The 21,507-nt window shown below is 47.1% G+C and overlaps 1 protein-coding gene across 1 annotated transcript in view; it reads right to left on the bottom strand.

Annotated features, from left to right (window-relative positions):
- Positions 1-21,039, bottom strand: part of Arid1b (AT-rich interaction domain 1B) — a 379,722-nt gene extending 358,683 nt beyond the window's left edge. The window contains exon 1 of the mRNA XM_059272809.1: positions 19,507-21,039. Within this exon, the coding sequence (XP_059128792.1) occupies positions 19,507-21,024 (1,518 nt within the window). The 5' untranslated portion in view covers positions 21,025-21,039. The remainder of the gene's footprint in view (positions 1-19,506) is intronic.
- Between the last annotated feature and the right edge of the window lie 468 nt (positions 21,040-21,507).

Genomic DNA, 21,507 nt, shown 5'->3' with positions numbered 1-21,507 from the left:
ACTTTCTCTCCTGTGAGAGAAGCAGAGCCCTGTCAGGAGGCACAGTCTGCAAGCAGGGGGCTCCAGCCCAGCACATGAAGACCAGCCTGGTCAACACTGGAGACCCGGTCAAGACAGACAGACAGACAGACAAAGGATAAGGGGAAAAAAAGTGAGTTCATGCTGAACATGGTCACGCACGCCTTTAATGCCAGCACTCATGAGGCAGAGGCAAGCAAATCTCTTTGAGTTTGAGCTAGCCCGGTCTACATAGTGAGTGCCAGGATAGCCAGGGCTACACAGAGAGCCCCTGTCATGAAAACCAAAATGAACAAAAGTGAGTCCAGTGCAAGCACCCATTTTGATCCCATCACCCTCCACAGTAAGTACCACAGAGGCTTCTAATACAAAGAAGTCTCTTGCAGTAATACTCTTCTTACTCAATTGTTTTACATTTGAGATAAATACATGTGTGATGCTCACTATATCAAAAATGGCTTCAAGCCAGGCAGGGTGTACAAGCCTGTAATTCCAGCACTCAGGAGGCAGAGGCAGAAGGATAACCACAATTTCAAAACCAGCATACTTTACACAGAGAGTTCTGCCAAAGTGACTCACTGAGACCCCATCTCAAAGAGGGGGGAAAAATCAGGGAATAAGGAACTTCAAAAATCAGTCAACATCCTATCCTACTGATGATCAACCAAATAAGGAACTGACCTTCTGTACTTAGAAGCAATGCACAGGCTCAAATGTCTAAATTTCCTGACCTAATGCAAGATGCAACCAAAAATTCTAGAGTAATGTGTCACAGAACTTTCTACAGTGACCAGAGTGTTCTCGATCTATGCTGCACTTGGGCTATACACACATCCATATGGCCACTGTGACTAGAGAACCGAGATTATGGTTTAAGTAGTCACACAGGGCTAGTGACCGTCTACCAGAGTTATAGAGTGTACGTCCATGATGAATTTTTTTTTTTTTTAAGAAAAAGATTCTTCAGTCACATTAATGTCTTGACCATGGGTCCCCCACCACCACCCTTTCTTCAGGATGGGTCTGGTACAGAATCTCTCTGTGCAGTTCCAGCTGTCCTCAAACACTCAGACATCCTCTTGCCTCTACTGGGATCTCTGGGTTTTCTTTCTGCAAAGGAATGGCAATGCATAGTCTCAAAAGGAAGGGAAGAACTCTGGTCAACTTGCTTCCTAGCTGGCAGGCCCAGGCCAGGCCCAGCATGTGCAGGGGAGGGTCTCGGGAGGCAGGGCATTATCTCTAGGACCTCTTCACCTGCTGGCTGGGATCTCCCTACTCTGGCCTCCTGGATGAGTGGTTTGTCTTTAGTCAAACGATGTCCTCTGGTGGAAAGGGGAGCCCTTCCTCCAGCTTGCCCAGTGTCTTCACAGGATATCGAATGCTGTCAAGCAGGCAGACAAAAAGTCCTCATATGCTGGCTGCTTCCAAAAGCTGAACACACTGGCTAGAACTCCACCCGCTCTGGAGGGGAGGAAGGCACATGTCCCGGATTCCACACCTGCCACCCACTTCCTCAGCTGGGTGTTACTCACTCTGAAATGGGGTACATACAGTGCAGGCCCCAACATCAAAAGACAAAAGTGGAATCCCTCAGCTCCAGGGCTGACACCTACTCGCTGTTGGACCAATTACCTTATATCATTAATTACTAATTACATTTGAGTGCAATAGCAAACAATTGGTTTCTCTTTGGGGCTACAGATAACATGAAGGAATCTGTAATGTAAGTAAGGAGCACACGTGTGTGGTAACTTTAAAGTGACTTCACTACAAATGCATGAGAGAAATATATTCCCATTTTATCGACTTAGTATCCATGAATCACCTATGCAGACAGAAACCCTATGTGACATTTGCAAACACAAATGATTTCACAGGTGATGATAAACTATGTAGCAACATCTTTTACTCCTGCTGGCCAAGGCCTTGATCCCAAGTCACTATGGCGAACAATGACCCTACCTTAAGGAACATCTCTAGACACTCAGGGCAGTCCTGCTGTCTATTGCAAGGGGAGACCCCAGCTGGCAGAGGTAAAGAGCATGCCAACACGCTGGGAGCTCAATGGAGTACAGAAAATTTTCAGAAATGTTTGTAAATAATCTGTACAAACATTCCCCCGTGACTTATATTTGCTGAAATCTATAAAGTGGGAACAGCAAACAAAACCTGCCTCCTAGGACTACTGCCAGGATTAAATATGAACTCGGATCACAAGCACACACAGAGGCACACACACCAGCGGTTTCTGGGGATACCCAGGAAGAGGGCCCCCATGCCTGCCAGGACAGCTCCCAACCACTGTGAAATGGGCCACACAGGCAGAGAGCTGAGGGCCAGCCCAAGTTCTCTCCTTTCTTCCTCTCTGTCCTCTCAAAGCCTCTTCCTCCCCCCTATCCCCTACCCACTGTGGCTGGCCTTCCTAGCACGCTCTCATTCACCTAGACACCAGCAGCCACAGCAGCCTCTCCACTCTCAGGGACTCCACAGAGCTCCTCACACTGTGCCTGTCTCTCTTCCAGAAGCTTCCACTCCCAAGCTGTGGGACCCTTCCAATTCCAACCTCCTTTCACCCTAGATCTGACGCTTCCTAGCAGTCCTCTGTGCTTTTCAGGCACAGGCTCAGGGTCTCTATTCTTTCTGTTGGTTTGCTTGGTTTTGTTTTGTTTTAGTTTAGGGATAGATTCTCACTATGTAGCCTTGGCTGTCCTGGAACTTTCTATGTAGACCAGGCTGGCCTTGAACTCATGGAAACACGTCACCCTCTGCCTCCCAGGTGCTGGAATTGAAGACATGCACCACCACCACATGTGACTAGGGTCTCCAATTTCAAAGAACACAAATGCATGCCCAGGTGGACTCTCATCTCCTGTTCATTCCTATTTTCTTGCCATGAAACTTGAGCATCTCCACTGTACTGTCCAGAGTACATCTGGAGCCCAGCATTCCCAAACCACAGTCCGGAATGAAACACACACAATGATGCACAAACCAAAATACCTTTGAAAGCTGCCGAACCCACATCCCTGTCTTCTGCCCGTGGGGCCAGATGGGAAAGTGTCTACACCCTCCTCATCCTCATCCTCATCCTTTTCCTCCTCCTCCTCCCAGCCTCCCATCAGGCTGCATACGCCTCTTCAGCTGCTAATGGTGAAAATGCCCCATCTGAAAACAGCCCAGGCCAAAGAGGTACGTGCTGAGTATGTGCAAGACTACAGAAATATGTGTGACCGTTCTTTAAAGATTGAGTCTGCTGTGGGATGTTCTGTACGGCAAATGTGTTACTAATTAGTCAATAAATAAAACACTGATTGGCCATTGGCTAGGCAGAAAGGATAGGCGGGACAAGGAGGAGAATAAAGCTGGGAAGTGGAAGGCTGAGTCAGAGAGACACTGCCAGCCGCCACAATGAGAAACAGCATGTGAAGATGCCAGTAAGCCACGAGCCATGTGGCAAGGTATAGATTTATGGAAATGGATTAATTTAAGCTGTAAGAACAGTTAGCAAGAAGCCTGCCACGGCCATACAGTTTGTCTCTGTGTTTACTTGGTCGGGTCTGAGCGTCTGTGGGACTGGCAGGTGAGGAGATTTGTCCTGACTGTGGGCCAGGCAGGAAAACTCTAGCTACATGAGTCTGTGACATACACATGAATAAACTCATTAGTGCCTCACAGATTTTTAAAAATATCCACTTTTTTTCATGTGAATTATCTATTCTTCAGTATGAGAACCAATCTTTCTAGTTATCAATATCTCATTACTTTAAACTGTCTTCTATTTCATAATGTTCCATCTTATACATATGAAAACTCATACTGAAAGTGAGTTCTGAGTTGCAAATAAGGATTATTTTCTTTACCTGTCTCTGAGTCTTTGGCTACAGGTTAAACAAAGTTCACTCTTTTGAATTCCCTACACACTGCCATACCATAAAGGATACCACTTCCATGAAGCTATCTCCAGGATTAAAGAATTACTATAAACAGACATTAAGCAAAGGGAAATACTCTAAGTCCAGGCTAGGGTCAGCACTGGGGTGGGAGCAGGAAGTGAGGAAACCCCAGTGGGAGAGCTAGCTCTTTCATACTCCGCAGACGCCTCTGCAGGGTTACGACTGGAACTTACACCTCTGCTGGAAGAGTTAGAAGACAAACTGATCTTTATTAAAAGCTGAGGTTTGCTTTCGCTGAGAAATTGAGGGGAGAACTATTTCGGGCATACAGGGAAACCACCTTCAGTCAGCCCTGTGCCTTGCTCATAGGCCACGGAAGGGTCCCCACATCCGACCCAGCATCCCGAGGCCCAGGAAGCCTAGCAGCATCGCAGCAAAGCAAGAAAGAGTCTTCTACTGTCAACTAGAGCTTTCAAATCTCACCGCCACTAAATCTGACCCTGAAGGGGCCGTGCAGCCACAGCAAGGGGAGATCACCATGACTGCATCTCATGAAAGAACCTTCCCAAACAAGTTTTCTCTCATGCTTATTTCTCACTCTTATTCATATCCTGGTTTTCTTCTCTTTTTTAAAATGTGTGCACACATGTGCGGGGATGCGTGTGGGACGTGAGGACAGCCTTGTGTGTCACCTTCAGGAACACCATCCACCCTCTTTTCACAGGGTCTCTCATTGGCCTAGCACTCATCAATTGATTGAGACTGGCTGGCCATCGAATCGCGGGGAACTTTCTGTCTCTGCCTCCCCAGGGCTAGGACTACAAGCATGCCATGCTGGACACTCATTGCTACGTGGCTTTTGGGGATCAAACCCAGTTCCTGTATTTGCAAGGCAAGTCTTTTACCAACTGAGTCAGCCCCCCCAGCACAGTGATTTAAAAATATATATATATGTACAAATTTTGCTGTCTGGCTGACAACGTCCACAGCTTCTCAGCAGTTCACTCTGTTCAAAATGAATACAACAATATATATTTTAAATCCCATATTCCTACTCTTATCAATCTTCTGAGAAGTCCCTTCCAATACCACCAATCTGCCTTGATTCCTTCTTGCTTCCTTGAATTCACAGGTGCTGGCCCCATACATAATAGAAGGGACCTGAGACACTGTCCATCATCCTCTTCTTTATACAAATCAACTCACTCAGCAGCTCCTCCATTCTAGAATTACTTCCAAATGCAGACCCTCACCTCCTTCTTGGGAAGTTCAGTCACAGCTGCACTGAAATAAACAGAGGGGAGACAGTCTACACTGCTCTTTAAACATCAAGACTTCTTAACAGTCTTGGCAACTCAGAGCAATGACCCAGATCGTGGCATGGCCTTCCCATGACAGGTGGATGTAAATTAATGTCTGGTGACACCACCAGAATAAACCAATAGGCACCCTCTTGTAATACACAGTCTTTACTCTTTGTTTGCTTGCGACAATGGACCACATAATAAAAGCTCAATCATCACAGTGTGGTTTTACATGGAGTAACACTATTCTGCCTCTGGGAGCAGCAGGAAGGTGGGCTTCCAGGCCCCTCCACAGGAGGAGGCCTCTGAATGTCCTCCTCCCTGGGTGCCTGGGAAAGAACGCATTCCCTAATTCTACCCATTTGCTTGTCTTCAAAACCAGGGTAACGATGATGCCTCCCAGGTGTATGCATGTGCATGGCATGCATGGTCTCATCCAGTCACTGCAGCTATTCTGATATTAGTAATTTTTATTACCACACTATTTTGTATGACTCTCCTAAGTCTTTCCATAAACCTACATTTTTTTGAGAAGTCAAGAACAAAAAGTTGCACATTTCTTAAGAGTTTTACCAATTACCCCTGACTATGACATAACCGTCCTCAGCAGGACACATTTTCAAAAACCATGCAAGACTCAGCTGCTGACTCACTACCACTGTGACATTTCTCTCTGACTGGCTGGCCGCTCTCCCTTGGTACTGTGCACCCTTTGCTCCCGGGAGGACCACTCACTCTGCACGTAGCCACTCCTACCTTAATTACGCAGCCACCTTGCTACTTCCTCTATCCCAGAATTACCTCCTTTTCCTCGGATGCTATCCGCTGCCACCCCACCTCCATCAATCTCATTTTGGAGGTGAGCTTCTGTTCCTAATCCGAAGATGCACACAGAAAGAGGCCAGGCACATGTGAGCCCAGTGACCTGGGGACTATGACCCCGACATTTCTGAGAGTGAATGTTGTCACAATCAGTTCTCCCAATTTTTTAAAATGATTCTCCCCACCAGAAAGAAACAAGTTTTCCCCAGGTCAAAGGGGCGGCTTTTCCTGCTCCTCAGTCAAGCCTGCCCATCAGGCACACTCTCCACAGAGGAGTGACCTCTTCTGGACCCCACTGGGAGAGCCAGGTATCTACAGCCGGGCTCTGACCCACGTCATAAACCAGAATGTTCACAGGAAGAGTTCGGCCCGAAAGCCACACAAAGGCACTTATAAATGTCAGGCTGCCCAGATCACCGCTCTTCTGCCAAGAACACACTGGAGTGCCTCTTCAGACCGATTAATCTCACAATGAGAACTTTTCCTTCCAAACGCTCTACCATGAACCCCATCAAGTACCTCAACTGCCACCCATGCAGAGCTCTAACTCCACACACACAAAGTAAAATGACAGAGAGAAATACCCTTTCAAACTACTTTTATCTAATAAAAGCCCATGGCTCATTAATTGCATTAATCAATATAAAACTCTCAAGTGAGTGAAGCCATAGCAGTTCACTTCAGATGTGGACAGCACATCTCCCCAATGTCCAAAATCTTGTATCTTTGAAAGGCTTGTCTGAATGAAATGTATGTAACCCATGATGGCCCACAGTACGGAAAGTATTTTGTTTAGAAAAAAAAAGTATTTTGTTTTCAAATACCTATAGGAAAGAAACAATAATTCAACAATTATTTCAAAGCCCAGACACGGATGCACACATCTTTGTGTGGAAACAGTGGAAAGCTTGTGAGTTCTAGGCCAGTCTGGACTGCACAGTGAGATTCTGTCTCATATAAGTAAATAATAAATAAACAAACAAATGAGACGGAGGGAGAAGAGAGAAAAAGGCAGAGAAGAAAATGCCTTCACTTGGAAAGGCTATTCAACACTAGTGAGAAATGCCCCCAACCTAAAGGGTCTTTTCTAAGGAACACCGCTCACACATCTGTGTGTGGTAACACTTCAGCCAGTGCCCACCGCAGGACCTGGTGGCGGGTCGTGTGCACCAGCGCACACTGCCTCCCCGGGCTATCTGTCCATGCTCCGTGTGAGTCCAATCTCCTTGCATTACCTCTGCCCAGGCCAGGGAAGGAAAACTGTCAAAGTCCCAGTGGAATAAAGAAAACGGCTTTCTTCCTGAGACAGCGGCTTCAATTCACAGAGCACACGGCTAATCTACATATGTGAAGGTCACTGGCACTTCACTGTGAGGTTAGGAATGGAGGCTCACGGAAGGGGCCGTCTTAAACGTCTTGGCAGGGCGCCCAACAAGTGAGATTGTTGAGAAGCAATAGTCAGCTTCTGGCAGCAGCCAGGGAAAAATATTTTGATCACGTGGTACTGTACACACCACCTAGTGTGTTTCACAGGAAACTTTGAGAGTTCCTAAAAATCATCACATATTGGAAACAATTCCAGCGCTCAGCTCTGGCGGGTCAGCCATGCTAGTGTGCCCTCCTCTTCATCAAATACCTTCTGTGGACTTGCTGGACAGACAGAGAAGAAAGTCCACACACTGACTGCCAGTTGGCTCAAATATCTCAACAGCTGAGCACAACTTCTTTCCAACCATTTTTTAATGAAACATCAAAACACTTCAAAGGGCAAAAATGAGACCCAAAATGTCATATTCCGCTAAGCTGTCCAAGCACAGCCACCCTGATAACACTCCTCCTCTGGTGCCCTCTTTTGTCTCACCCCCTCAGGAGTCACGGGGCCTCTGGGAACTCACAGGAACTTCGGAAGTCAACACACACTCCCTACAGAATGAGAGTCAATGCTGGTGTCTCAAGGGCTCAGTCACTCCAGTCTCCCCCACACACTGTGGCCACCAGGTGAAGGGACAGAAGCCTAAGGGCTGTGGACAAGTCTCCTCCTGCACTGGGCAGCTCCCCTCTGTCTTCTAGATCATCCAGGAAGCCAGGGATCCCGCACTAAGGGGCAAGGACACTTTTCAAAGCCAGCAAACTCCTAGCCAGTATGACTATAACTTCAACCTACTTAATTTCCTGATGGGGAAAATTAATTAGAAGCAAAAGATCCAATTTGGAAGTGGTCTACCTACCAACGTTTCCCTCAACTCAAAATCCAGATTGCTAAGAGGTTAGTTACCCAACCTCTCTGTCTAATTAAGCAGCACAAGGAATATAAGAATACTCCCAACAAACTACTTCATTTAATTAATTGCCAATCTTTACTTCCTCCATAATCTAACAGCAGCCCTCTATGATAAACAATGAACACAAAGTTTAACAATTTACAAATATTCTCTGCATATCTATCTGCCTTGACAGCCTACACCAATATCAGGCTTGAAAACTATGGCCCACATTTTACAACTATTCAATAACTTAGTTTTCCTTTACTTGGCAAAGAAAGAACCATTGGGAAAAAAAGTCTGAGGTGATTTAGATTAGAAATAAGCTTCAAATATTAACCTATTTGTTCTGAAGGGAAAAAACTGATAGACTGTTAAATTAACTACAAGAGAAAGAGAACAAACTCATTTAAAATCTTTATTGATGAGAAAACACACTATTCTGTCACTCTATTAAAATGTCCCTTTCGTTGCCAATGGTACCTAATCAAGTCTACACAAGAAATCCCACAAGGATTCTCTCCCATTCCTTGAAAGGGAACTGCAGAGCACAGGGACATGAAGTGACTTGCTTGAGGTCACACAGGCCATAAACAGCCCAGCTTCCAGCGTTCTGTTGCTTGCTTACTCCCTTCCCTTTGGCTCGTGCAGTTCCTTGTCTCTGCTTCCATCTCCAGCAAGGCCTCCTTGCTTCCCCACTCTCCACCTGATCTATGTGAAGCACAGCTCTAACAAAGCTACTCCCAACGATCCCTTCATCCTGCATGGAGCAGACCCCTTCATCCTGCATGGAGCAGACCCCTTCATCCTGCATGGAGCAGACCCCTTCATCCTGCATGGAGCAGACCCCTTCATCCTGCATGGAGCAGATCCCTTCATCCTGCATGGAACAGATCCCTTCATCCAGGCAGTCGCTGGGGTCTCAGCTTCCCCACAGTATCCAGCACATAGAAGGCTACACTCTTGCTATGATGAGACATCCTGGAGCCCTGGTTCAAGACTGTCCAGTGAGCTCGAGTTAAATGACCTGATATTAAACCCTTCCTGCAAGAACACTGTTTTCTGTTGTTTTTCAGGCAGGGCCTTACTTGGTAACTCAGGTTGTCCTGGAACTCACAAGGTAGCTCAAGCTGGCCTTGAACATCTAGCAATTCTCTTCCTGGCTGCTGGGGGTTCACCCAGCTGCAAAGCCATTTCTTTAGGGAGAATGCATCAGAAAAATGACACTCAAGACAGAATCCACATTACAATCCCCTTCTTGTCAACACCATCATACCCAAGAACAACTTCCAAGTTCCTAAAAGAGTAAGCACTGACTGCACATGATTCTTGCAACTGGTTTGAAAGTAAGCAACATGCATCAGGGCATGTTCACTGCAGACAAGCTACCAGCCACCTTTCAAATATTTCCAAAACGGGGCATTCGCCTCCATTACTGTTTGGGGGTAGCACATTAATGTACTAGGTTACACTGTAGTACCTTCATTCGTTATGCTAAGTCTCTCCTTGGCTCCCCTTCCCCTCTCCCATCCGGGCTCCCCCAGTTAGTCTCCCCTCAGGTGGTATGCTTAGAGGGCGGTGATCTTTTGCACAAGAATTGAGGAGTATTACAGCCATTCACTTTAATTTCTATTCGGCAAACCCCAGGAGTTTCTAATCATTCACCAGGGAGAATTATGGATCCTATGCTGTATTTACTCCTCGTATGAAAAGCACCAAACAGCGATCAGCACTTGTTCATAATAGAATTTAATTTTGTCTACGACAGCTTTCTAAATCTCAGGATTAAAAACAAAAGGAATGGAGCTGGAGACAGTTCCGTGATAAAGATCGGCGCACACTGCTCTTCCAGAGGGACCTGAGTTCAGGTCCCGGCACTCACAACGGGCAGCTCACCACTGCCTGTAACTGCAGCTCCAGGGATCCAACACCTTAGTCTAGCCTCCAGCACCTGCACTCACATGCACAAACCCACCAACAAACAAATATACAGATTTTAAAAATAAATACTTGAAAAAGCATTCTCCTAGGAAAGCCATTAACATTCTCAGATTGCACTGTGTATTTTGATTATTTAAGAACATCCCTAACCCCTCTATGTAGCAAGTTATAATTCTGTTAGGAAACAAATCTAACAGTTCCAGTGAAGTTAAAGACAACACAAAATGCAACAAGTTAACCAAAGTCCAATTACCCAGAAGCTCCAAGACGTCTTGTTTTTCATTTTTGAAATTTTGAAAATTAGTGATCCTAAAAACACAGTAACTTTTGCAGTTCATAAAAACAGACAGCATAGATGTAAGGAAGGCTTGGGTCCTGCCCAGAGGACAACTGGTGACAATGGCATGTGCTCACAGGCCCCTCAAATGACCTGAAATCCCTACTTGGAGTCTATGAAGAAGCAAAGAACTTCGGGGCTAGGCAGAGCTAAACATCACCTAACTGACAGGGCAGCCTTGTCCTCGACCACACTCTGAAGGGAGACAGAAGCAAGCAGGCCCAGGAAAGGAGGCAGGCAGAGTAGTAGGTAGGGCATGGGGTTAACGGAAGGACTTCAGTGAAGGCCTTCAGCAACCAGCCCGCCAGCAACATTCCAAATGGAAAATCAAATCCCTGTGGAGGCCAGAGACAATGAGTGCACCAGCCCAACAATAAGGCACGACCTGCTGTGGATTCCCAGCTACAATCTCTCTACGGTCATCCTCTCGTGAATCCTCTCGCAAAAACTCCCCATCACAGGACTAAACACAAAGAAAGTGCCCGTCCCTGGGAGCTGTGCCTGCTTCCTCAGAAAACTACTTGTTTGGCAAGATTTTCCACTTGCATTTCCAAGGTCACCCATAACTCACGAGGCAAAGTGAATTTATTATTTAAAATTACATAGGAACTGCAAAAAGAAAATCTAAGACACTGCAATGGATTCTTAATTTGGTTGGTAACCAAAAACAAAAAACAAAAAACAAAAATAACACCATTTCAAAACTTAGATGTCAGCTGCTAGATCAATTCTGGGATTCCCAGTCATTTCCTGATTCGGTTCTGAGGAGTGGTTGAACTTCTGAGACACCATAGAGAAAGAAACAGGAGCCGCCAATAAGACTTCTGGACCGGCCTCCACTAATCACTGGGGCCGGCTTTCTGAAAAGGTTTATTTCAGGACCTGGAGCAGTGGCTGCACTGTGCTCGGCCAGCATACATTATCTAAACTGTTCCCAGAAATACACAGCAAGCTAAGGAGATTCCCCCCCGCCCAGCAGACTGCTTCTCCTTTTCCAAGAGTCTATGAGATGCAGAAAACTGAGAAAAAGAAAAAGAACCATTCCATATAATGATTCGATTTTCCGGCTTTGGTTATTACTCTCTGTAACGGAGCACCATTTTGCACTGGCACAAAGCCAGGAGCTGACTGGGGGAAACAGGAGTCACTAAAAAACATCAGCTGTATCACATCCACCTGCAATTATTTGTATTTCCAAAATCCACACCCCCTACTTCCCCAAATCAGGCCATTACTCTGAGGAACCACACGGCCTCCATTCACACTGTTGAAATAAGCCAGTGCTAAGCCCACAGTGCCAAACACTCACCGTGCAGGTATGGCATGGCAAGCCCTGGCAGCACTGGCCTCACCTGCACAGGGAGCAGCAGAGGCCCCAGCCTCACGACTGCCTATGTCTGCACAGCACTGACTAAAAAGTGGACACTCAGTAAATGATTATCTACTAGTCGGTTGCTGGGGCAGCCACATACCACGCAGCATACACAAATGCTAAATGTTCACGCCTAAAATAACAGTTGCCTCCCAACACAGGAGCTTAGAGCTTAGATAAGTCCATTTCCTCTCTAGGGATCTGGTACCTTCTGTCCATAACTGAAGAGTTGACTGCAGAGCAACATCAACCATGTTAAAAAATAATCCTAACGTCCTGATCAAAATATATTGTACGATAAAAAGCTTTACTAAAAAAAAAAAAAAAGTAAAAAAAAAAAAAAAAAGGATTAGCAAGCGTCTCTTTTGGAGCAGCCTTTAAATTAAAAGACCAATTGCTGTAATTTTTTAATTTGGTACTTTTTACATGTCTTAGTACTTTTTGCATGAACTTTTGTATTTACAGATGACTAAACACTAACAACATGGGAGCTGGGGTCTGCCCAATCTGCCCTGCAAGCTGGAGGACCTGAGTTCACTGCTCATCAACAACATAAAAAGCCAAGAGGGCTGGGGATGGAGCTCAGTTGGTAAAATGCTTGCCATCCCATACCTACACCACATAAAACTACAAATATTGACACATGCCTGTAACCCCAGGACTTAGGAAGTAGAGAAGTTTAAGGTCATCCAGGGCATGTAAGACCCTCTCCAGAAAGGAAAAAGAAAAAAAAAAAAAAAGCTGGGTGCTGAAGTGCAGGGGAAGGCTGAGGCAGGAGACGGCCTGGGGCTCACGGGCCACCCAGTCTACCAGATTCAGTAACTTCAACCTTGGTTCAATGAGAGACTCTGTCCCAAAAGATCATTCTAAAAAGATAGAGAGGGATTAAGGAAGATACTCAGTGCCAACCTCTGGCCTACACACAAAAGCCCAAACCCATGGCATAGAGACAGACACACAGACACCACCAGCAACAACAGCACATGCGATGCAGAGAGCACAAATATGGATACAAAGAGGACAAAGTATCTATCACCTGGCCTGACATTCACTCTGGTGTCTGCGGTGAAGGCAAACTGCCCAAACATTTAAAACAGAAAAAAATAATCAGTGTAAAACATTTCCCCTAACACTACACATATAAAACGAAGATGCTTTAAAAGCTAAAAACGCAAAAAGAGACGTGACCACAACAGGTTATTTCCACATCCAATCCTACCCAGTCCCAGGCTTCTCCCCACTACGTCCTCCTGCTCTTTCAACCCGAGGAAGGTGATTATACCCAGTGATGACACAAGTCCACAAAGTCTCAAAGCTACAACAGAAATTAACAATTTAATAAAATTAAAAAGGAAAACATCATTGGTACCCCAGTGGAACCTGAGGAAGGCTTTACGAATAAACTATAAAGTAGCAGAACTCATGGTCACTTCAAAAAAACAAAACAAAACAGCAGCATCATACCACACAGTGAGAGCCAGCAAGGTCAAAGTTTGACACAAAGAAAGGAAATAGCCACATCTCTGTGCTGTTTACGAAGTTACATGGATGAGGTGTGCCTAGAGCCACCCGACTATGGCTACAAATGGATAAAGAGTAAATTCTATGTTATGGATGTTTCATCAATACACAAAGACATATATCTAAAAACTTGTAATTTTTTGGCAATCTATTCCAAAAAAGAAAAAGTATGGTACTATCATCCAGGATTTTCTAGATTTCATCAAATACAGCTGACTAAGGAATAACTCCCTCTGCTCCATAAGGTCATCTTTCTTCAAGGCCCAGAACCCCAAGAAGAGCACCCCACAGGGGTTGGTCAGCAGAGGCTACATCTCACTCAGTCACTCCAAAAGGACAATCCTTTCAGAATCTGCTGCCATCTACCTGATTGTAACAATGGAAAGGACTGTCTCCCACGTATGCACTACCTGTCATGGAAGTAAACACGATGTATGAAACCAACTAATCTCATCATTAATTCCTCCGTCACATAGCAGCCTTCGAACAAACCTGGCATAGATCCATGTGGAACGGAGTTTGGAAACAACCTGCTGAAGCCTTCTTAAATGTAAGTCACTTTTAAGAAACAGTTTGCTTAAAATTGTTCCAAATGAGTAGAGTTCCTACCCGGCATACACAAAGCCCTGGGTTCAATCCCAGGAATGCATAAAATCCACTGTAGTAGTAGCCCACACAAGTAATCCCAGCACATGAGCGCAAGCATCTGAAGTTCAAGGCCAGCCTCTGCTATATGCCAAGTTCCAGGCTGGCCTGAGGTACACAAAACTGTCTTTAAAAATAAAAAAAATAAGAAAATTTTAATTAAAAAAAAAACTTCAAAATACATTTGATGAACCCTTACAGGAGACATGCCTATTATACTTTGGTAAATTCACTTGGTGTAAATTGTAAGATACTACAGTAAATGTATATTGAATAGTATATTTATTCAAATGTAAGCATAGGGTAAACTGAGTAGAGTCCTAGAGACACACAGGTAGTAACTAAATGATACCTGAATCTGTTTCTAGTCATTGACTTTTGAAGAGAAAAAGGCCACTAAAGCATATCAAGGTTTCAGACCAGAGTTAATTCATTCAATCACCTAATTAAACCAAAAAGGGTCATTAGTCTTATGCAAATAGTCTCCTAACTGGGCCTAGCTGCACCGTGTAATACTCTGCATCTACGATGCATAAACGCCTTCTTGGTGGATGTACAGTCCTGCCCAGTGCTCCTCCCCCACACCTCGGGGAAGAGGGAATGGGTCCTGGGATTCCTTGGCCTCCAACATGCATACACAGCTTCAAGCATGCCTACACAAGCATGCCTACATGGCAATTGTGCGTACATAGCATTCACAGTAAGCGTGCATACACAACAAGCTTGTACATACAGCAAGCCTGTATACAAAGCAAACATGCACACACAGCTCCAAGAGTGCATACACAACAGCAAGTGTGCATACACAGCAAGTGTGCACACACAGCAAGTGTGCATACACAGGAAGCATGCAGCATGACGTTCCCTGTCCACAGAGAACCGCAAAAGCAAAAGCCTCCTTTGCAAAGAACACTCCTGAAAAGACACACGCAGCCCAAAACACCCCAGTTCCAAAACTGCCTAAGAAGTGGATATGGCCCCTTAAGTAAAAATAGCACTGCTATAGTGCCATAAAAATTTCATAACATCCATTTTGAAAATGTAAATATTGCAAAAAAAAATTAATGGGAATCTTATTAATATTCATTTTCAGCTTCCCATAAATCTGTTGTTTTAAGTAACACGGCAGTTTTATCAAACATAAATATCAACCTCAAGTTTACAAATCTACATACAGTCCAAAATGAAAGTGGAATGATCCACAGAATACGGCTGGGAGCATAGGGCTCCAGGGCCTGGGCAGCGACAGCTGGACCCAGCAATGGCAAAAAAAAAAAAAAAAAAAAAAAAAGCTAGGCAAGAGGCCAGCTCCCGAAACCTCCCGGCCCAACCGCATCTGCTCTGCTCCCAAAACAAGCTGGAAATTTCACAGACCCTGATAAATTTTAAGTCAACCCTCCCGAGAAAGGACAGGGTTAAATAAAGAAAGGGATCTCCTTCTGGGTTTGCCGATGGTGATGTGAAGCTGGTGTGTATCCTAGGGAATCGATGTTCCTGCTCTATCCGAAGTCATCTTTGCACATACACCAGCCCAAATTATAAAGGGATAGGGACCATTAATGAGAAACAGCTCTAAAAACTAAACAAGCCTACCATACCAGTTTTCTTTAAAAAAACGGCTGTGGCCAGTAAAATTAGCACATCTTCCTGTAGCTAGTTCTATATTTTTCAAATTAGTTCTCAAACTAGAATTAATGGTGTTCTCATGGCAGAGTGAAGATGTTATTCTCCTCAACTCCAGAGAAGAAGCAGGCTATTCAGAGGTTAAGTGCATTAGTGAAAGTGTCCCTGCATGATCTGGATTATGCCCTTACCCATGACACACTTCTCACACAATACGATACTGAGAAAAATGCAAGGGCCAAAGCCTGGACAAAAATGCATTCTTAAATCCAGACAAGCAAAACCAAGAGGAAAAAAGAAGAAAGGTTGTTTCCAACTACAGAGTAAACATAACAACAGGACCCTGGAATAAACCTAATTTAATATTAATTATAATTTTATATTAGCTGACTTTTAAAACTGATTACTATTATAAAAACAAAAATAGTCAAAAATAAGTAATACAAAAATCAAGGTGTCTAACAAAACTCATTTTGAGCTATAAATATTTTCATCTCATACAACTAAAAATTAAAAACTACAGACTTTTTTTTAAATTTGAGGGTCTTGTGTTTCTTCCTTAATTAACAAGCCTTTTGTATGAACCATTGCTATTAAATTCACCTAACCAGATAACCACCATCCATACCTAGGCAAATATATAAATTTAGGCCGTCAAGATGTCTTAATGAGATCTGAAATATCAACTAACCTAAGGTTTCATGGAAGAGACGAGGGATGGATCTTATGAGACACTGTATCTTAGAGTCATTTTAAGGAATAAGGAAGGATCCTGGGGTTTCTTGCCTTGTAAGCTTAAACTAGCTGCTTTTTTCCAATGGTAAATAGCACTTTTTATTATTATATTTTACTACAGTCTATAAACTAAAGATAAAATAGCAGGCACAGAATTCCAGACAAATGTGTACTTCCTGAAAGTTTATGTATGTGAGCAGTCTTTAGGACTCCTTTTGAGATTGATCTATCTAAATACTTACTGAAAAAAAAAAAAAAAGAAGAAGAAGAAGAAAAAGGAACAAACTAAATCATAAAATGGTTTGTTTCAACCTTTAAAAGACCTCTACCCACAGTAGGTAGGTTTTGTTCCTAGTAACAAAAACAAACAAACAAAAAAAACCTGTCACTCCACACAAGCCATTTGCCTAAAAATCAAAAATGAAACTAAATGTATTAAAAGCCAAAAAAAAAAGATTTATTTTTCAATTATTTAATATGACTGTATATTTTATGACCTATAGTCTAGTTCAATTTAATACTATGGACAAGTGGCTACCTAGCACAATTATTGTAACAAATACTAAATAATACTGTTCTTCCAAAAGCAAAACAAAAGGAAAAAAAACAAAAGTATAAAAAGAAACATGTTATCGGTAAGGCACCTAAGAGAAATCTGTGAATTGAGGTCATAAGTCTGTCCTTTTTTTCTCAGAGATAAAAAAAGCTATTCCCAAGGGCCACACTGAGGCCATAATGGATACACTCTCATTCCAAGAAAACAAACAAAAAAAAACTTACAATGATTGGTACCATTAAGAAACAATATCCTAAAAGCAACACGAACCTATGTCTGCCTCTAACTTCCTCCCTTTATAATTTACAAAGATGAGAATTTTAATTATAATATGGGCTTCTCTTTCACATTTACTGTGTGGATCAAAAACTAAAATTGAAATCACAAGTTTCCCATCAAGAACAGGGAAATTTTTATTCAAGTAGAACTCCATGGACTATGCAGATTTGGAAGTAGCAGATATCAGGTACCAACGTCCAACTAGGAGTCAATCACTTGTTAAATTAAGGCCTTTAGCTGACAAGTCTCTCCTCAAATACACAACTATTAAAATATACCCTCCTAAAACAAATGAGCTAAATAGAAAGAACCGTTGCTATTCCTTTCTAGCAGACTAAAAAACATCACAAAACTTCACAGCAGTAAGATGTGCACAGAGGAAAAATTATTTGGAAGAAACAGTACCCAGTACAACTTGCCTATAATACGCCTGCTCTGGTTCATAAGGGGTTCAAACAAGGCTCACATTACTTAGCCCTAACAGAACAATCAAGTGGAAGAAAACAGTATTGGGGGGCAGGCATTTCTACACGCTACAAACCAGAAGAAAATAGGGTTTCTAGAATTTCACAGAAATACTCATTGTCTCTTTTAGTCAATTGTTCTCTACAAAAATTAGATTCATTTCATGGATTTTAAAACATGCCAATTCTAAGTATTACTCCTCCACATGATCAGCTTTAAAATAATTACGAGAACACAAATCACTAAAAATGCATAGCTCTATTCTGGTTTTAAGCTAATTAAGAATCACCAAATATATAGCTTTCTTCTGAATTTAGATAATTAAATATCAGCAAGAAATATTATTGCATATGGGAATACTGAAATTTTATCGTATTAAACTATGCGATGATGGAATTAAAATATATTCACAGTTAACTCTGTTAAAAAGTAGACTTTCATAAAAAGCTTTACAAAGCCCAAACTCGTACGATCTGTGCTTTATTATTTGTTGTTACTTCTCAATGCACCTATCTTCAGTCTACAATTAAAGTCCACGGTCAGTGTGATGCTCATATTGTAAGACTGTGTCATCAAAAGACCCGAGTTTTATAAATGCCCAATACTGGACAACAGCATGTTTCTCTGTATTCAATCCTCTTATTACTAACTATGATTCATAACAATTTAAGCTCTAAATAGTATTCAACCTCCCATCCGCTTGGACTAGAGTTCAGTTATTATTTGTGGCAGGAATTTTTGTGACTGTACTGCTCCGCACTTCTATTTACATCAGCAGTGCTAAATGCCCAATGGTGAGAGGGGAGCCAATCAGATGGCAGATTAGATGTCAACTCAGAGGCAGCTGTCTGGAGACTATTACAGCCAGTTTACCTCCACAATTCAAATTCCAAACCTTGCAAAGGAGATCAAGTCAGTCTTTAGGCTCAGCCTACTAGCAAGAGACAGCCAGAGCGCAAGACACTACCTAACATCGCTGTAGGACTCGGGCGACATCAAAATCAAGAAAATCTACATAAATGCGATCCAGAAAGATCCATTTTCACTGGCCTACTACCTTACTAGGTTTGCTGAATAAAAAGGAAAGTCTAACCCATGATCAAAATAAGTTCCATCGATCCGGAATCTATTCCTTCCACATCGCCTCCCGGTTGAAGGTGACTCCTTCCAAGCAGCCCTAAGCCCCATAATGGATCTCCCCGGCTATTCTTAGGAACGAATCGATGTTATTTTACAATATTTCGCCTCCGCGTCGTTGTATATCTGGGTCTTATTCCTGCTGGTAAACATCCAAACTCCAACAGCCACGGCTGTCACAAAGCTAACCTCGTTTTCCCTGCCTCTACCTCGCAGGGGAATGGCAAACCGACCGGGGCCCGGAGGAGAGAGAAAGTTGCTCTCTCCCCGCGCCCACTCGGGCCACACCGTGGGCGCCGGCGGAGCCAGGCCGGGCGGGCCGCGGAGCCCGCCGCCCCGAGAGCCCTCCCGGGCGGGCGCGGCCTTGGGGGGACCGCGGTCCCGTCCCGGGCCTGGCGCGGGTGCGCAAGCAGCAGCTCCGGGAGGGCGCGGGGCGGCCCGGTTCCCCGACCCCGCCAGCTCCGGACTTGGCCGGGCGGCGCCGCGCCCCCACCACCCCCGCCAAGCCGCCGGGGAAAAAGTACCCGGCGAAGAAAGAAAGTCGGGCTCGCAGCGCGAGGCCCGGGCGGAAGCAGGCCCGGCCGGCGCGGGGGTTACCTGGGATCTGCCCATGGTCGGTCCGGGGGTGCCGGGGCTCATCGCCGGGTGACTCCTTTGTTGCGCGGCCGCCCAGGCCGGGCTGGCAGCGGCGTACTGGGCGCCCAGGTCCTTGCCCAAGCCCATGCCCGCGGCCGCCTGCTGGCCACCCGCCGCCGCCCCCGCCGCCGCCGCCGCCGCCTGGGACTGGGGCTGCGACGGCGGCGGCGGCGGCGCGCTGGGGCTGCTGTAGTCGGGGTAGCTGCCGCCGTAGCTCCGCATCATGGGGCTGGGCGAGGTGAGCAGCTGGTTGAGGGTCGGCGTGGCCCCCGACGGGTGCTGGTTCTGGCCGGCGAAGCGCTGGAAGCCCCCCGCCGCTGCCGCCGCGCCGGCGGCCGCCTTGCTGAGGCTCGCGGCCCCGCCGCCCCCGGGGCCCATCATCATGCCGCCGCCCTGCTGCCGCGGGGAGCTCAGCACCCCGTACCCCGAGGACGAGCCCCCATAGCCGCCGCCGCCGCCACCGCCGCCGCCTCCTCCTGCTGCTGCCGCCGCCGCCGCCGCCGCCGCGGCCGCCGCCGCCGCCGCCACAGCTCCGGCTCCTGCTGCCGCTGCCGCTGCTCCTCCTGCTCCTCCTGCTCCTCCTGCTCCTCCTCCTCCTCCACCTCCTCCGCTGCCTCCTCCTCCTCCGCCGCCGCCGCCGCCGCCGCCGCCGCCCGCGCCGGGCCGGCTGTAGCCCGGATAATGGTTGTACTGGCTGTTGGGGTACCCTTCGTGGGAGTTCTGCAGGGGGTCCATGCTGCTGGGGGCCCCGGCGGCGGCAGAGGCGGAGTGCATCATCCCCATCCCGGGGCTTTGTTGTCCGCCATGTTGATCAAAGCAAGGCCCAGCGCGGCCGCCGGGGCCGCCGCTAGCAGGGGCAGCGCTGCCATAGTAATTATTAAACTCCGAGACGGCCGCCGGGCCGCCCCCGCCGCCCCCGGGCACGGCGACCGGCGCGGGTGGCTGCTGCGCGCCCAGGCCCGGGTGCTCATAGCGGCTGCCCGCCGGCTCCCCCATCTTGGGCGGCGCGTCGTCCTCGTCGCCCGGCTTGCTCAGCAGAGGCTGGCCCTGCGGGTCGGCCTGACTGCCCGCGGCACTGTCCTTGGCGCCTCCATGTTGCGGCTGCTCCATGTCCGGGCCGGGCTGAGGCGCGCCGCCGCCGCCGCCGCCGCCGCCGCCGCCGCCGCCCGCGCCGCCCAGGCTGTTGTTGGCAGTGGGATGCTGCTGCTGCGGCGGCGGCGGCGGCGGCGGTGGTGGCGGCTGCTGCTGTGGCGGTGGCTGCGGCGGCTGCGGCTGCTGGAACTGGTTTAGCTGCTGCTGTAGTGCGTGGTGGTGGTGGTGGTGGTGGTGGAGGTGGTGGAGGTGGTGGGCATGGTGGTGATGGTGGTGGTGGTGGGCATGGTGGTGGTGGTGCTGCTGCTGCTGCTGCTGATGGGGCGGTGCAGCGGGGGCCTCGCCAACGGCTTTCAGTTTGTGGTTGGGGAGCAGCCCGGTCTCCATGGCCGAGCTGGGGCCCGCCGAGGAGGAAGAGGCCGCGACGGCGGCGGCCGCGGCGGCGGCGGCGGCGGAGGAGGAGGAGGAGGAGGACAGCGCGGCGGCGCTTGCACCCTCCTTGAGAGCCGCCTCGGAGCCGCCGCTCTGCGCGCTGTTGGAGCTAGCGGCGGCCGCGGCGCTCGCACTATGGGCCATGTTCAGGTCGTGACGGGGGTGCAGGGGGTGGTGGTGCACATTATTCAGGCCGCCGTCGCCGCCCCCCAGTATGGGGCCCGGAGCCGCCGCCGCCGCCACCGCGCCGCGCGCGCCCGCCTCCAGGTCCCGGGCCCCGGGCGCCGGCCGCGGCCCCGAGGGCGCCCGCCGCTCGCCGCTGCCCGCCCGTGCCCGCGCCGACGCCGCTGCTGCCCGCGCGGCCATGATCGCCGCGGCGTGGCGCGGCCGGGCGGGGTGGGGGGAGACAATGTCCCCACTCGCAGCCGGCCGCCCCTC

The sequence above is a fragment of the Peromyscus eremicus genome, chromosome 8b, assembly GCF_949786415.1.
Source record: "Peromyscus eremicus chromosome 8b, PerEre_H2_v1, whole genome shotgun sequence".
Classification (NCBI taxonomy): Eukaryota; Metazoa; Chordata; class Mammalia; order Rodentia; family Cricetidae; genus Peromyscus; species Peromyscus eremicus.
Note: the sequence above shows the minus strand (reverse complement) of the source record. Positions and strands in the feature narration are given on the sequence as shown.